This window comes from Rhynchophorus ferrugineus, unplaced genomic scaffold, assembly GCF_030347505.1.
Source record: "Rhynchophorus ferrugineus isolate W39M unplaced genomic scaffold, kcgeb_rfMv2 rfM11, whole genome shotgun sequence".
Taxonomy (NCBI): domain Eukaryota; kingdom Metazoa; phylum Arthropoda; class Insecta; order Coleoptera; family Curculionidae; genus Rhynchophorus; species Rhynchophorus ferrugineus.
The window spans coordinates 22,251,658-22,268,270 of record NW_027472590.1 but is presented as its reverse complement, the minus strand read 5'-3'; the positions used below and the strand labels follow the sequence as shown (position 1 = coordinate 22,268,270).

At 33.3% G+C, this 16,613-nt stretch overlaps 1 protein-coding gene across 8 annotated transcripts in view; it reads left to right on the top strand.

Moving 5' to 3' along the window:
- The window catches only part of ATP8A (ATPase phospholipid transporting 8A1), a 59,719-nt gene that overhangs the window by 7,079 nt on the left and 36,027 nt on the right, over positions 1-16,613 (top strand). For 7 of the 8 annotated variants that reach the window (XM_076417198.1, XM_076417201.1, XM_076417193.1 and 4 more), the window contains 10 exons: positions 1,956-2,112; positions 2,178-2,361; positions 9,625-9,785; positions 9,837-10,034; positions 12,395-12,672; positions 14,696-14,799; positions 14,860-15,081; positions 15,141-15,367; positions 15,424-15,546; positions 15,615-15,793. In XM_076417198.1, coding sequence (XP_076273313.1) covers positions 1,956-2,112; positions 2,178-2,361; positions 9,625-9,785; positions 9,837-10,034; positions 12,395-12,672; positions 14,696-14,799; positions 14,860-15,081; positions 15,141-15,367; positions 15,424-15,546; positions 15,615-15,793 — 1,833 coding nt within the window. Of the gene's footprint in view, positions 1-1,574; positions 1,740-1,955; positions 2,113-2,177; positions 2,362-9,624; positions 9,786-9,836; positions 10,035-12,394; positions 12,673-14,695; positions 14,800-14,859; positions 15,082-15,140; positions 15,368-15,423; positions 15,547-15,614; positions 15,794-16,613 lie in introns of those variants that run through there. The other variant, XM_076417196.1, reaches the window with a different exon arrangement.

The window sequence follows — 16,613 nt, the reverse complement described above, 5'->3', positions numbered from 1 at the left end:
ATGACGTATGTACAAAAAACTTTGAACAGACTATATGTAGTATTTCCAATAAAACAGCCAATGCATGTTATTGATGACGTCATGTATACTGCCAATTGCAGTTCATAAAAATGTAAAATTCATTTTAAAGCGGATTCTTCCTTTTTTTACCTTAGTTCATGCGGCGGGACATGTAACCGAATCAATCTGTAAAGTTCGACTTGTGTTGGTACTGGTCGACACTTCTCAAATATCTACAAAATTCTTCAAAATATTAGAAATAATAGAGGTTACAAACCGGCAAAGGTTGTAAATCAAAATTAAGTCCAAAGTTAATCCGGCAACACCGCGCCGTTACAAATTTTGATGACGTGCATTACCTGTTTTATTGAATATACTGTAAATTATTTTTCAGTTCTTTACTAGACTAGAATACTAGATGCTTGGATTTTAAGTTTAATTGTGTTTATTTTTAGTATCCATTTTTTAATAGTTATATATTAAAGTTTAAAGAATACATAAAAGAAAAAAAAGTGAAAAAATTATAAATCCAAAAAGTCACAGACTGATGAAATTTGGAGTCTCAAAAAAAGAAAATTCTTAATCTAGAGAAGCAAGAGCTAGAGTCTGTTTGAAAAATCGATAATTTTTTACCATTTTTTTACTTACTAAATCCAAATATAATTTTACTTTACGTAAAGGCTTACACTAAATTTCAAGTAAATGGGTTCAGTAGAACTTAGGCTTAGTGTTAAGCTTTGAAAATATAAGAAAAAAATCGTTTTTGTTAAATTTCTAGACTAAGACACCCTTTTAACGATATGGTGAGGTATTGCGATTATAATTGTTTTCATTGTCAATGTCAACTAACCATGCGATAAGAAGAATGATTTATGCCAAGAAATAAATGACAGCGTCAAAAAATTCCGGGCTTTATTTACGAGAACATTTATTATTCGGTTTATATCACACGGTTTATTTTCGACATATTGAATGTTTTCTCTGATTTAGTTCCACTTGAATATGTAAATTAGTATTGTATGTATTATAAATTATTTTTCAGCTCTGAACGTATATTCGAACGTACAACGTTGAACTGTTGGTTTTAATTAATTTAATTATGCCAGAGGTTTTTCTCCCGCAATGGATTTTTAATTATTCTATGCCCCATTAATACTGATTTATTGCAGTCTTGTGCAATTAGATTTTTTATGGGTGTTTGATTTTCGAAAATAATCAATGTTAATCATCAGGTTTTTATGAGTGTAACTTTATTAGTCTGGTAAACGTTTATGTAGTGGTTGAATCATCCTTTATTTTTGGCTTCAGTTTCATTTAAGTATGCACCTTTAATTTTTGTGTATACTTTATATATTTGCTAATTAATTTTTGTCATTAATTACCTAGATGAATTTCTTCCTGGATTATTTATCTACGTTTATAAGCAGATTTTGTAGCGCGTCCGTGTATTTTAGATTTACTTTGTTTCATTGTTGTTAATACTAAACATATAACAACTATATAGTACAAAATCGCTCCGTATATAACGAATTACTGCGCACATCTACTACGTTCCTAAAAAATCGATCGCCCCTTTCATTCATCAAGTGCGAGCTTCGGTTACCGTTGTCCAAATATGATTTTCCGTGCTTCCACGGCGATTTCCTGGAAGAATGTCGATGATTTTTGAAGGAGACCCATGGATCGCCGATTCAGCATCCTGCAGTTGTTGCATCAGCGGTATCTTAGACGTTTCGGCCGTAAGTACACGCACCAGCCACCTCCTCCCAACGTTAGTCATTTATTTTGCACGACAACTAATATATTTTCGATATCGGGAGAATGGTAAATATCGTTCGATATATTTCGCCATCGATCTGTGTGAGGCGCGTCACACGTGATGTACACGCCGATCTGTTAGTGGTGTTGGGATACGATTTGATCTGTTTATAACTCGCCGTTGTTTGTTGTTTTAGACGAGCAAGATGGTGCCGCTGCTTCGGCTATCGATAGAGAGACTGAAACGAGCGGAGACACCCTTGAGGGACAAGAGCACAGAGTGATCTTTATTAACAGGGCTCAGCCCCCTGTAGCTAAATATTGTAATAATAAAATATCAACAGCCAAATATAGGTATGTTAATTCTCGTCTCGTCCCCCTTTCTTACTGGTTTTTTTACCATTTCTTTTTTTTCTCAGCTTAATTAGATTCATTCCCTTGTTTCTGTTCGAGCAGTTTCGAAGATGGGCCAACATATTTTTCCTCATGATCGCCCTCCTTCAGCAGATACCCGATGTGTCGCCGACTGGGAGATACACCACTCTAGTGCCTCTAATATTCATTCTTTTAGTGTCAGCCGTCAAGGAAATTATCGAAGATATCGTAAGTAGTATCGTTGTTTTATGCTATATAGAGCAATGTGTATAACATTAGAGACTATAGAGAAGTGAAGAAGATGTAAATATGACTGGCTAATTGAGCGCCGGCGCACTTAAATAAAATTAATAACATTTCAATTTAGTTTGGTTATGTTTATGATTTTTATTGTTTAAATGCCCGTTTTTTCCTCGAGAAATTTAGCTATGGTTCCTTTTTGAAAGACAATTAATCACAATGCGAATACAGATGTAAACATTTTACGAGAACTAGTGGAATTGAAAATTGAAAAACTTAACTTAAAATAAAATCAGAGTTGTATCAATAGATACTTGTTACGTTGCTGAAATTTAAGAAAGGTATATCGTTGCAAATCAACCCCCTGAAAACCCAGGCCATCATTTTCCATAGGAAGCGTTACGTACTGCGCATCTCGCAACTTAAGATCGACATCGCAGTAATTCCATTGCTGGATAGCGTCACGTACCTAGGTCTCCACTTCGGCCGACGGTTCGGTTGACATTTCCAAATCCAGAAAGGTTCGGAGCAAAGCTGCTATCTTCTCTGATCTGCCTATCTAGCACATTTCACATCTCCATCAAATACTTATTTTAGAAGATGTTAATTCGGTATGTACTTTTCTACGGATCTAATGTCTACTTCAAGTTTGTTAGACCCAACCAGGTGAAACGGCTTTAAGTTTTCCAAAATAAGCTCCCCAGGAGAATTTTAAACGCTCCATGGTTTGTCAGAAATAATACAATTCATAGGGAAACTGACACTCCAGAAATCAAGCACTTCATATCTCAATCATTCCACAAACAACAACTCAGCTCAAGTTCTTCTGAAAACGCGCTTGTTCGCGAGCTGGTCGACATGCTGGGAGCTTAGCATCGCACCACCGCTAACCTCCCCCTTTTCCAGGCTGAAACGACTTCATCCGTCGCTGCAGTCATAACTTGTTCCCTTTTGTCCATACGACAGTATCCAGTCGTGTGTTAACTCAATTTCGGGAATCAATAAAATCGCCGGGTCCGATATATGCCATATCCTCAAATTTAATGCAGTAGCAGTAGCGATTCACAGGGGCCAACTGTGAGGTGGTTTCGGTTTAGTGTATTGGTAAGCCCAGAGGCTCCAGGGCAAGTCTCCGCGACCAGGTATGCGTCATGCATTCCACCTCCTGGTTTTAGGCCTGGACAAAAAAATACTGTTCTTATTTAATCAAACTAAAAATTCGTGGAAAGTTATCGTTTGCTGGTAGAAACTTACGGTGGCGATCCTCTAGAGGCACTATTGCAATATGACCAGTTTTCCTGAAGAAACAGGCCACCATTTTCTTAGAAATATGTGAGGAGTGATTTGGAAAATTCAAAGTCATACTCAAAATTTGAAGATGCGAAACTGCAAGACTTATTAGATCAAGACCCAACCCAAACTCAAAAACAATTGGCAGAAGCGTTAAATGTGACCCAAGAAACGATTAGCGACCGATTACCAGCAATGGGGAAAATCCAAATGATGGGAAAATGAGCATCGCATCAATTGAATGATAGCAAATGGAAAATCGTCTGTGAAATTCTGCTTTAAAGGTTTGATCGGAAGGCATTTCTGCATCGTATAGTGAGAGGTAATGAAAAGTGCCAGCCGATCGACTCAAAGACCAGTCTCTGTGTTTGGTGGGACCAGAATGGCGTGATGTATTCTGAACTGTTGGAACCTGGTGAAACTGTTAATAGGGTTCGCTACCGACAACAAATGATCAATTGGAACCATGAGTTGATCGAGAATCATCCAAAATGGGCCCGAAGACACGGTAAAGTCATTTTACAGCACTATAGCGCGCCGTCTCATAAAGCAAAATCCTTAAAATTATCAAGGAAGCGTTGAAAGTGCTTGGATGGGATATATTATCGCAACCACCGTACTCTCCAGATTTTGAGCAGCACTCAAAGAACAATTTTTTTTGGGATGCATCTATAAATTCTCTGAAAGATGGGCATGATGTATAGAATCAATTTACCAATATTTTGAATAAATATATATTTTTTAAAGTCGGTAATGGCTTTCCGGTACACCTGCTAATTAACAAATAATAAACAGAAGTTGAAGTAGATTATTGAAAGCGCATGTGCATAACCACCCAATCATTATTTGCTAATTATATGGTTATGTTTTCACTGACATTAATATATTACATATGGCCCTGAAAAAATATAAAATTCAGAAAAAATAACTAAACACTAGTTTTTTATTGGTAATTAAGAAAATTAAAAAATTATAACACAGCTGAGAGGACAAATTCAGCTTATGAATATATAATATATAAATATAGTTAGTAATAAAATAAAAATATAATATAATGCTGTTTGGTAGGACGGTCCTCCTACTGTTGCGATAGCCGCAGGTTCGAATCCTGCTGGGGCATGGTCGTAAATTTATGTTTGTGATTGTTTAAAATTTGTGAATGTTCTAGGCAAAAGTGTAAAATCCGACAAGGAAAATGATCCCAGTCACGCCAGTAACCAGGCTGAGTAAGACCGGATGTCTTCTGGGATGATTTCTAAAGTTGGTCACTCGCAGTCGGTAGGCTTAATGCTAAGGACCGTGGTTCGGAGCCCACGTTAAACTTTAGGCCCAGTCCAGATAAACCCATAGTTGGCAAAAGGAGACTTTAAAATATATTTTAAAAAAAGTTATGATATATAAGTATTTATATTTTTGATAAAAATGTGGAAGGAATGGGTTCTGACCAGTGGCCACTGGTGCATAAGCGCTGCAATGCTACAGAGCTCTCCCAAAAAAGAAGTTCCCAAAAAAAATTATGTAATCTCACTAAAATACTACAGTATTTTCTTTTTCTTACCAAAAAGGAAATTCCACTTAGCATTCGCAAATTCTTGTTGTATTTTATTTATTTATTTATTTATTTAACCCGTCAGCCTCTTGGGCTATTTCGGGTGGATTACAATGAGTTATGTGACATTAAGTACTATAGGAACATTAACAGCATATATAAGTTACATAATAAAATATTTAAAAGAGTCATTTTCTTAATGGATGTTACAAAAGCTGAAGCAGGTGTGCGGTTTTCAGGTAGCTAATCGGCAGGTTCAGCTGCTCAGGTTGGGCCAATTGTTCCAATGTTCTCAGATCGTTGTCGCCTCAGATCACCATGTTTCTGACAGTCTAGAAGAATGTGTCTGACGCTAAGCTGAGTCTGGAATAGATCAGCCACAGGGGTGGGCTGCGTTCCTTCAACAAATATTCGTGGGTAAATTTACAGTGCCCTGTTCGTAGTCGTGCGAGGATACTTGACTTATATCTGCTGATGTTATTTAATTGATAGATTGATAAAATATCTTATTGATTTCCCTTAATTCGTTATTTTTTGTGAGAAGGTCCGGTAATATTTAACGGTAAAAATGCTTACCTCTCTAACGAATTTTACTGGAAAGATTTACCCATTATTTCGTTTCTTTTCAAAGTAACTGATTAGAGACGCAATCTGTTCTGCCTGGCTTCCGAATTTTCAATTAGAGTAATAATAACCAGCGATTTAAAACGTATAAAAACAAACAAAGCATTAAAATAACGTTTGCCGGTTTATAACCTCTCATCACTGTTATTTTGAAGAATTTTGCATACGTTTGACAATCGGACGACGTTGGCAGGCTAGTTCGGTTACACGTTCGAACTTATCAAACAGCATTGTGCCTCTTTTTAACTAGAATAATATGAGAAGGAAAGTATTGTCTGATTTTAAAACGAATTTACAAATTAAACATCTTGACGTATGTACAAAAAAACTTTGGATAAACTATAGTATTGCCATATCAGTATTTATATCATCGTCGAGATATATTGAAATTAACAAAAAGTTGAAGAAAATGTTTACAACAATGTTGTATAATCCGAAAATTCTGCGAAAACTGAATTTACATCGAATCCGGCATAGATAAGCAAATTATACATTACTAGTATTTACTCGAATTTATCGATTTTCAGATGTCATATTTAAAGAATCATTGAAACATGAAGAAATCTCCAGGAATTACTTTTGTTTCGATCTCTAAAAATATCTTATTTTCCCTGTTAGTTGAAATTTATCAAACAAATTAGATAATATTTTTTAGATTAAATGATAATAACTTTTGATGAAATATTTGCAATTAAATATTTTTTTTAAATCGTTTATATACACTTACACACTATGAATCAATATGGATTGTTCTGAAAGATAAAAAGCCACTTTTTAGAAAAACCATAACGCAGTCTCTGTAGAAATCCTGAGAACCTTTACCGACTTAAACCTAATAAAAAGGAGGAGGTTCTATGTTTGGCGATTTCTCGGTCATTTATGGACCAACAATTTTCAAATTTTTTTTTATTCGAAAGAGTACACTTCTGAGGTGGTCCCATTGGAACCAAGTCAGGATCTTATGGGGGGAAGGGGAGAAAATGAGGAAGAACCTCAAATTTCAATGACACGTACAAAGTTTTCACATATTGTTTACCTAAAATAATCAGATAGGAGGGTCACTATTTATATTTCGGGAATAGGAAAAAAACAAATAATTAAGCTGCGAATAGATTTTTATTGTTTTTCAAAGTACTCGCCACGATGATCGATACAATTTTGCATACGCTTAAACCAATTTTCAAAGCATCTATTCCATTCCGAATGAGGTATCTTGATTTTAAAACATGATTTTTAAACGCTTTAATAGCTTCTTCTGGCGATGAAAATCGTTGACCACGCAGTTTATTCTTCACGGATGGGAACAAAAAGAAGTCATTGGGTGCCAAATCAGGGCTGTACGGCGAATGACTCATCAATTCGATGTTTTAAGTGCTCAAATAGTCTCTTGTTTGAGCCGATGTGTGAGAGCTCGCATTGTCATGATGAAGAACAATCCGGCGTCTCTTGTTTGTTTTCCTTATTTCTCCGAAGACTTCTCGCAAACAAATGGAAATGTACCAATCAGAATTTACTGTTCTACGATCTTCTAGAGGCACTGTTGCAATATGACCAGTTTTCCCGAAGAAACAGGCCACCATTTTCTTTGAAGTGCTTCATGCGCGAACAACATTTGTTGGATTTGGTTCATCTTGGAACACCTATACAGTCGACTGCTGCTTACTTGATTGAATTTCTTAAGCATTTCTTTCCACCAATTGACACGAGCGTTTTTTGAGTGATTGTCAAATTGTGTGGGATCCAACGCGAACACGACTTTCGCATAGCTAAGTGTTCATGTAAAATCGCATATATGCTGGTGGAACTAATGCTTAGGGATGCCTCAATCTCACAATTGCACACAGCATCAATGTTTTCTGACATCGATTTTAGACGACATTCACGTAACTCGTCGGACAGCTGACTACGACCACGATTGAATTCACTAAACCAGCGATACATGGTCTCCGATACACCAAAAGTCTCACTCTCACTCATCACTCTTGTTGTGATAATCCATGTCGAAAATAGTAAAAAAATCATCGCACGAAAATGTTCACGATTCAGTTCCATTTTCTGCCAAGACCTGTGCGACAAAATGTTCTGAGTAGGTATATCGTCAAAAATGTCAAACTTTACGATGGAACCGTCAGATGGACCCACATGACAACAGTATTGCCAATTCTTGAAATATAAATAATGACCCTTGTATTTGTGTATAATGTTATTGCTGAACTAATTGCACGATGAGTTCGCGGATTCGATTCCCGACGAGTGCAGAAATTTGTTCTAGTTTAGTTGGAATATTTGTCAAATCACCTAGACTAGGTAGCGGCCTGAAGCGTTCTTTATTTTCAATGATTGTTTCTTTATTTTCAATGATTGTTTCTTTATTCCTATTTTTCCTCATACGGGCTGCACTTTTTCTTACAAACATACACAAATATAATAATAATAACAAAAATAATAACATAATTTTGTGACATACACAAAATTTAATTACGAACAAAACAAATCGAATTTCTTGCCCGGCACCGACTTCAAAGTGATCAGTTGATAGTTATTAAAATAATATTGTGAATGGGCAAGCAAGTTTAGGTAGGTATTAAGCTAATATAAGTTAATAATAAGTTTGATTATTTTTTAATTTTTAGTGAGTTCGTTATTTATTTTTGGAAATCGGTTCAATTTTTTGTTAAAAATATTTTTATTGGAGTTGGTTAATAATATTGAGATTTATTAATATTAAAAAAATGTTTTATTAATACTACTTATTATGGTATCTGTTATGGTACTAAATTTTAATGCGAATTATGGAGCTAATACTTATTTCTTACTAAAAAATCCAAGTTCGCGGAAAATGACGAAAGTTTTATCATAAGGTCTTATTCCACTTTAAGTCGGTTTCTATATTTATTTTTAAGGTAAATTAGTGTTGAAAATCCAGCTTCACATTTATAAGTTGTGACAAAAGACATTAAACATAGAATAAAGAAACTTGGAGCGCATCTCCTATGTTAAAAAAGTTACGCTTGGAATCCCCGTGTGAGGGCGCTTACGCATGCGCCGTATGACAGTTAGTCACGGCGGGAAATTTAAAAATATTTAGCGGGAATTTTAAAAATTTTAGCGGGAAATTTAAAAATGTATATATTCCGTCGAAAGCTGGAGATTTTTTGGTTTGAAGTTTGCCAATGACAGTCTGTAGATACTTTGGAGACCTGAAATGGTTTAGAAGAGAGACTGGGATGACTGGTCTTTTGATGGAGTTGGATTCGTTGATGACATTGTTGTTATCTTTCGGTTTAGTGTTTTCTGTGGGAGGGAAACATTTCATCTGAGCCTCATAGGTCTCTGCGAGGAGCTAGGCTTTTTCTTGGTCAGTGACTGTAAAATTTGCTGTAACCGCTGACTTCGGAGTGGACATTTGGAGACACGCCAGAAAGAATCGTCCAGTCTCAAGTCCGCGAGAAATGAGTTCCATTTCATCGCTCGCCAGGTTGAGACGGCCTCCCTGACCCCCATTGCATGCTGTGTTCGCCTCCCTTTTGTCTGCAACATTAAGGGTGAATCGAGCTAATCTGCATAGATAATTTTTGCAATCTATAGTAGATATTATTTTTAAAACAAGGCGGAAATATTGCGACCCGGTATTTTATTTTGAAGGCTCTGTACCGGGTCGCGACCCGGCATATGGGAAGCACCGCTCAAATCGACTGTTTCAATTGTTGACGGTAGAGACTTTTCATCCCACTAAACATCCACACATACACATATGTACTCATTAGATATTTCTCAATTTCATTTAGAAAAGACATAGAGCCGATGATGAAACGAACCATCGAAAAGTGGAAGTGTTGAGAGGGGATACCTGGATCAACATCCGATGGAAAGATGTAGTCGTCGGAGACATAGTGAAAGTGGTGAATAACACCTTTTTCCCGGCTGACTTGATTCTGCTCTCGTCCAGGTAACTAGTTAAGACCCTAACATCGCCAATTTTTTAATGCCACTGTTTCAGTGAACCACAGGGGATGAGTTTTATCGAAACCGCCAATTTAGACGGGGAAACGAATTTGAAAATACGGCAAGCTCTGCCAAATACCGCGAAGCTGACTGCTATACATGAACTGAAACAATTAAAGGGTACTCTAGAATGCGAACCACCAAACAGGCATTTATACGAGTTCAATGGCGTACTCAAAGAATATAACAAACCGTGAGTATTTCGTTTTTATTTACTTAGACTGTAATAATTGTAAGTAGTGATCGCCCTATGGTTGAAATTCGACCACAATGTATTAAATGAATCATTTTTAACTCATAATAGCGTAAAAGGACTAATTCAAAATGATATGTTACTAAAACTTGTTTTCACAATATTTTCAATGCAAGATCACAAATGTATTTTATATATAACATTAATTAGAATAATAAATATGTGTATATGAAAACATATTAAAATATATGCAAACTATCTCAAGAACTAACAATCACTAACATTTTTTTAAATTGCATTTAATTAAATCTAATTTCCATTAACTTTCAATAATCAACAAAGTATTAATAATTGTAAATTACTACGCCACTGAACATTTTAACAAAGTATCATAAGTAAGATTATTTTCAGAACTATAACAACTCAGAGTATCAGATATAAGTATTCTTAATGTTTCCTTACTTTTTTGTTATAAACATAAGTATAGAATAATAAATGAAGTAATACAAGTTTGTATATTAAAACAGCGAACATATGAATAAAACAATTTTGAAATTGATATTTGTCATTAGTATGTAAATTATTTTCAGAACTGTAACGACTTCAGAGTATCAAATATAAGTATACATGATTTTTCTTTATTTTTATGTTATAAACGTAAGTATGGAATAATAAATTAAGTAATACATATTTGTATATTAAAACATAGAATATATGAATAAACAATATTGAAATTGACTATTTGATTTTAGCATATATATATATATTGAAACAATAAAGAACACAATTCGGTAATTTATTTTTTACAATTTAGAAATGTATATTAAAGAAATACATTTACAATCATTAAATTAACTATTGATTTTCCAAAACTTAGGTCTATAAAGTAAATAATCAAAATACTTGATACAAGGTTCAAATAATACAATGTCATATCTTATCTTATCGCATTAATCATTAAACACCTTAATACTTATCAATACTTTAAAATGTTTATAAATGTACTGTTAATAATTAATAGTTACTTCTATTTGTCCTATGTGTGCCATCTATGTAAATTATGTAGTTATTTTCATTTTAAATCCTACATATTTTCATTTACATTTATGTATTCATATCGTGCTTATCTTTTATCCATATTTCTCACCTAAGTTAAATATTACAAAAACAATAAATATAATAATACAAGCCCCAGGCTGATTGAAAGAATAATTTCTTTACTTAAATTTTCAAATAAAATTGCATTATTCTTTGTTTATTTATTTCACTCTTCGATCTCGCCCTTGCAGATCCTTGCCTTGCTCATGTTTAGTTTGTCTTCTACGCTTTTCTACTTTGTTTTATGTCCTATGTGTTCTAATTAAAATTGTATGAAACTATTAATATATATAACTGTTAATATTCTATACAATATTCATATTAACTTTTGATGCAGAAATTAATAAAATATAACCTTCAATATTTATTAATGAAACCTATTAATTTCAGAAGTTAACACCACTAAAATTTACAGAAAAATCTTAATAACCTTTAGAATTACTTTTAGTATAATGATATACTATGTTTCCAGAACTATATCAATTAATAACAGTCCTTAAAAAGAACAATTTTTCGTTTTTCTTTCTCTTCACCAGACATCAATTTAAATATTATTGTGACATCCTATTGTAAACAGTATTGTGATTTCGAAAATTTAAATAACCTGTAAGTAAAGAAAACAGACGATTCTCGTTATTCTCGAATTTTGTTAATCTATGTTGAGAGGAAATTTTTACATAGGTCGGGTTTTTCTTTCATAGCTGTATATACTTTCCGATAAAGCGGGCACATTAATTTGTTTTCTCTGCAGGAAAGGTAAAATATCGTTTTTATCCAAACTTGTCATAACTCTGTAATAATTCAAACAATACGGGAATAACAGAAAGTAACACAAAACATTGCTTAAAATTTAAAAAATTCGTTCAATAATGTTTTAATCATTTACTTTCTCTTTCAATATCATTTCAAATATAAAAAACAAACATTAACTTAATTAACCAATATTATCGAACACCATCCTTTATTTTATTTTATAAACTTTTATCCGAGATTCGATCCTAGTACGTTATCGTCAGCGATCTTAACCTGCACGGCTACCCTCTGGGTTTGTTTATATATTTTGTGCCATCAATCTGACGGCTATTCCAGGTTGTTTGATTTAGGCGATTTTCATTTCATTGAGATTTATTTATTTATAGCACATATTACACAAAAATATTCGAACTGAAAATTCTTCCTCGATATAAACTTTAACTTTTTCGCTAATAAGTTTAATAACAATAAATTTCGATTAATATATAGATTACTGCAATATTTTCTAGTCACGAGCCCCTTGGACCAGATCAAATATTACTTAGGGGAGCTATGCTACGCAATACCTCTTGGGTGTTCGGCCTGGTGATTTACACCGGCCATGAAACTAAATTGATGCGGAATTCTACGAAGGCCCCCTTGAAAAGATCAACTATCGATAAAATGACAAACCTTCAAATATTGCTGTTGTTTGGGCTGTTGTTCGTAATGTGTCTGATATGTACTATATTCAATGCGATTTGGACAAGTGCCAATGGAAAAAAGCATTTCTATATTGGATTAGATGGTAAGTGGTGTTTTATTATGCTATACATTTGAATAATATATAAGTCAATCATTAGACCGTCTATTTATAAACGTGGACATTATACGTTGAACTTCAAACGAATACTTATACATTCTAACAATCAGAAACTAAATAAAATAATACAATGTCTTATGAATGAAAAACATTTGAAGACACTTCAATTACTATTAAATAGTTTAATTTTATACATATTGTTTTCCCAGTAAAACAATTCTGTACATATATCTTGTTTTATGCCAAACCTAAGTGGTTTTTCAGAGTAGTACTAAATAGTACATAAATCTAGTAGATTGGAAAATATAATAGAGTATATATATGTTCAATTCCTACGATATGCATACATATTTGGGCTTATTAAATTTAGTATAGTTTTATATAATTAGATAAATATTGCTTTATTGGCCTGAAATGGTAATTTTGACATAGTGTAATAGGTGCTTGTATATATTTTGATTAGCGATATCTATTGGTGAAAATACGAAGTATCAATATAAACAACCGTTAAATAATATAAACAACTATATTAATATTTTAATTAATTAATAAACTAAGTATTAAATTTTGGTTTTGGCATTTCTCAACATATAATAAAAGTTTTTCAGATAGTATTTTTGGGTTGAGGTGAAGGTGACAAACATTCAAGAAAACGTAAAACATTTTTACAAAGTTTTAAAAACTTATAGAAAATAAAAAACATATAATTATAGAAACAGATTAAAAGATTAAAAGGAGAAATAATAACTATAAATGAAGAAATAATTGAGGGATAGGAGGAATACTTTTAGGAATTACTGTATAACAAGCAATATACGAATAAATATACCGACCGGCAAGAAAATAAAGTGAGAGTACAGAAAAGATAAAAATTGGAATGAGTATAGTGAAAAAACTGAAGAGTGGTAAAGCACTGCATGAAGATAAGATAGCACCAAAAATCCGAAAAAAAGCTTTTATTTTTAGAGAAAATTTACAATAGTATATGGGAACAATTCCTCCAAAATTGACAAACAGCGCTTGTTCTGATACATAAAAAAGATATTGTAATAATTATAAAGGTACTACGCTGTTATGCACGGCATGAACATATAAGTAAATTATAGAAAACCGTCTAAAATCAGTAAGATAAGTGGCTAACAGAATCCCAAAGCAGATTTAGAAAAGAAGTATATGTATAAGACAAATAGTGGAAACACTTTAACCCCCAAAAATAGATATATCTAGCTTTTATTGATTTGGAAAAGGCATTGACAGAATAAGAAGAAGGTTATAGCGACTTCTAATTACCACTTGTTCAGATCGATAGCTTGGCTGATATACTGTTTCGAAATGCTAAAAAAGTGCGAAAATGGATGTTACCAGAAAGATGGGAAAAAGTAGTAGAAAATGATGGAAGATATTGTGACAAATACATATTGCATCATTTCTTTTTCAATAAATATCTTTTTAAAGTGAAAAAATCATCAGAATACATGCAGGCATAGCCAGAAGATACATAAAATAATGATAGTGTCATAGTATAAAATATCTATCTCACAAAGGAAAATAAAAATTTGTGCATGTTATTTTCTCACTAAAACAATTCTTTAAATAAAATTCGTTATGTGCAAAATATTAAAATGAATAACCCAAAGATGTAAGATTAGGAGATTGGTTTTCAGTAATAATGGGATAATGAAAAACTATGTCAAATTATTACTTTATAAGTTTAGTGGTTCTCAATATAGCTTAAATCTAGGAAATGGTATAAAATGTTAAAACATACTGTTTAGAGCCCCTACAACATATATCATGTAATACTACTTGTGTTAAATCAAAATTAAAAAATTAAAATTGAATTAAAATTAAATATAATAAATGTTGTATATGAAATGAAAATGTTTAAATTTCTCATAACGTTTGTACGTAATTTAGTACAGTTTTATATCATTGGATAAAACTTTTGAAAAATAAATATTCGTTTAAAATGGTTTATTTCGTATTAAATAATAATGTTCTTTTTCAGATACTGAAAATGTTTTATACACCTTCTTGACTTTTTTGATTCTGTTCAATAATCTTATTCCCATATCTCTACAAGTAACATTAGAAGTGGTAAGGTTCATCCAGGTAAGATGACTAAATAAGACGCTGAATATTTGTATTATTAACATACGAGTATTATTCAAGGCTATTTTCATAAATACTGATGTAGATATGTATCATGCGGAAAGTGATACGCCAGCTATGGCCCGAACATCGAATTTAAATGAAGAACTAGGTCAGGTGAAGTACATTTTCTCTGACAAAACGGGAACTTTAACCAGAAATATTATGGAGTTTAAGAGGTGCGCGGTTGGACATGAAATATATAGAACTAGTGATACACCAGAAAATTCTCTATTAGTACAAGTAAGTTTTAATTTGTTGTGCAATGATTAAGGCAAAAATCACGATTTACTCTTTTCCAGCATTTAAAGGAAAAGCACAACAATGCAGAACTGATAAAAGATCTCTTAGTTTTACTATCGGTATGTCACACAGTAATCCCTGAAAAGATGCCTGATGGTACGGTGGTATACCATGCTGCATCGCCTGATGAGAGAGCTTTGGTGTATGGTGCGTGTAAATTTGGCTATGTGTTTGAGAGCAGAACTCCGGATTATGTTGACATAATCGCATTAGGTGTTAAGGAGAGGTAACATATATACGAGATAAGAAACGCGACGCATTTCACGAGGGATATTTCTTTAGGTATGAAATTTTAACAGTATTGGAGTTTACTTCTGCTAGGAAAAGGATGTCGGTGATAGTGAGAGATCCTCAGGGTAAATTAAAACTTTACTGCAAAGGGGCAGATACTGTGATATATGAAAGGTGACGATTACATGTTTTCTTTTGTTAATATCTAATTCGCTCTTTCCTCTTTCATTGATCAATTTCAGACTAGACAACAATGCGTCCTCTAGGGAATATAAAGAACTCCTGTTGCAACATTTAGAGACGTTCGCTACTGAGGGTTTGAGGACTTTGTGCTGCGCCGTAGCCGAATTGAGAAAAAGTGATTATGAAGATTGGAAACAGTCGTACCATCGAGCTTGTTGCAGTATACAGCATCGAGAAGGTAAGCTAAAAGTAGATTCTTTTGAAACTTTTTTTATTAATAGCTTTTTTTATTCTATTATATAAGGTGGGGCAAAAGACCCGCTGCGATTTTGATTGCGCGCCTTCTTGGTTATGTGACTTTTAGCTTAGTTTTGCTTTGCTTTAACCATTGTGTTTGTAGACGTCCAAATTTTATAATGTATAAATATACGCCACAAGAACGAGCAGAAATAGTCACAATATTTATTGGAAATAATCGTTCCATTATTGACACTGAGAGGAAATTACGTCAATGATAGTGGGACTTTTGCCCCACCTTATACAATATAACTATACTGACATGTAAAAGATCGCAGCAAAAGATCGCTGTACAAACTTATAATCTAAATCTTATTCTAAATACTATTCTAACTTATAAAGTCTATCCTAACTTATTCTATGTGTCTATTAATCATCTATTAATCGCGCATATTTAACTGTTTGGTGTGTGCATTGGGATGCACCAATAGTCTTTCAGAGTACTTTACACAAACACTTTGGATTGCACTCGTTATGGGTTTTCAGGGGATATCGCACTGAATTAGTTTGTTGAAGACGTAATATGGGGTATATAAGAGCGGTCTTACACCACTGTTTCTTGAGTTCGGTAAGTCAACTGTATACAATGGATATAACAATAGACCAAGAACACTGCCCTGTGAAACACCTGAATATTTGAAACTATAGGGTTTTTAATTTGAGACGGGTCTTTGGCAACTTGTTGTTTTGTTGACATGTTTAACCTGTTGTTCAGGTTAAACAGATGTCAGTTCAATTTAGTAACTGTTCAGTGTTGATAG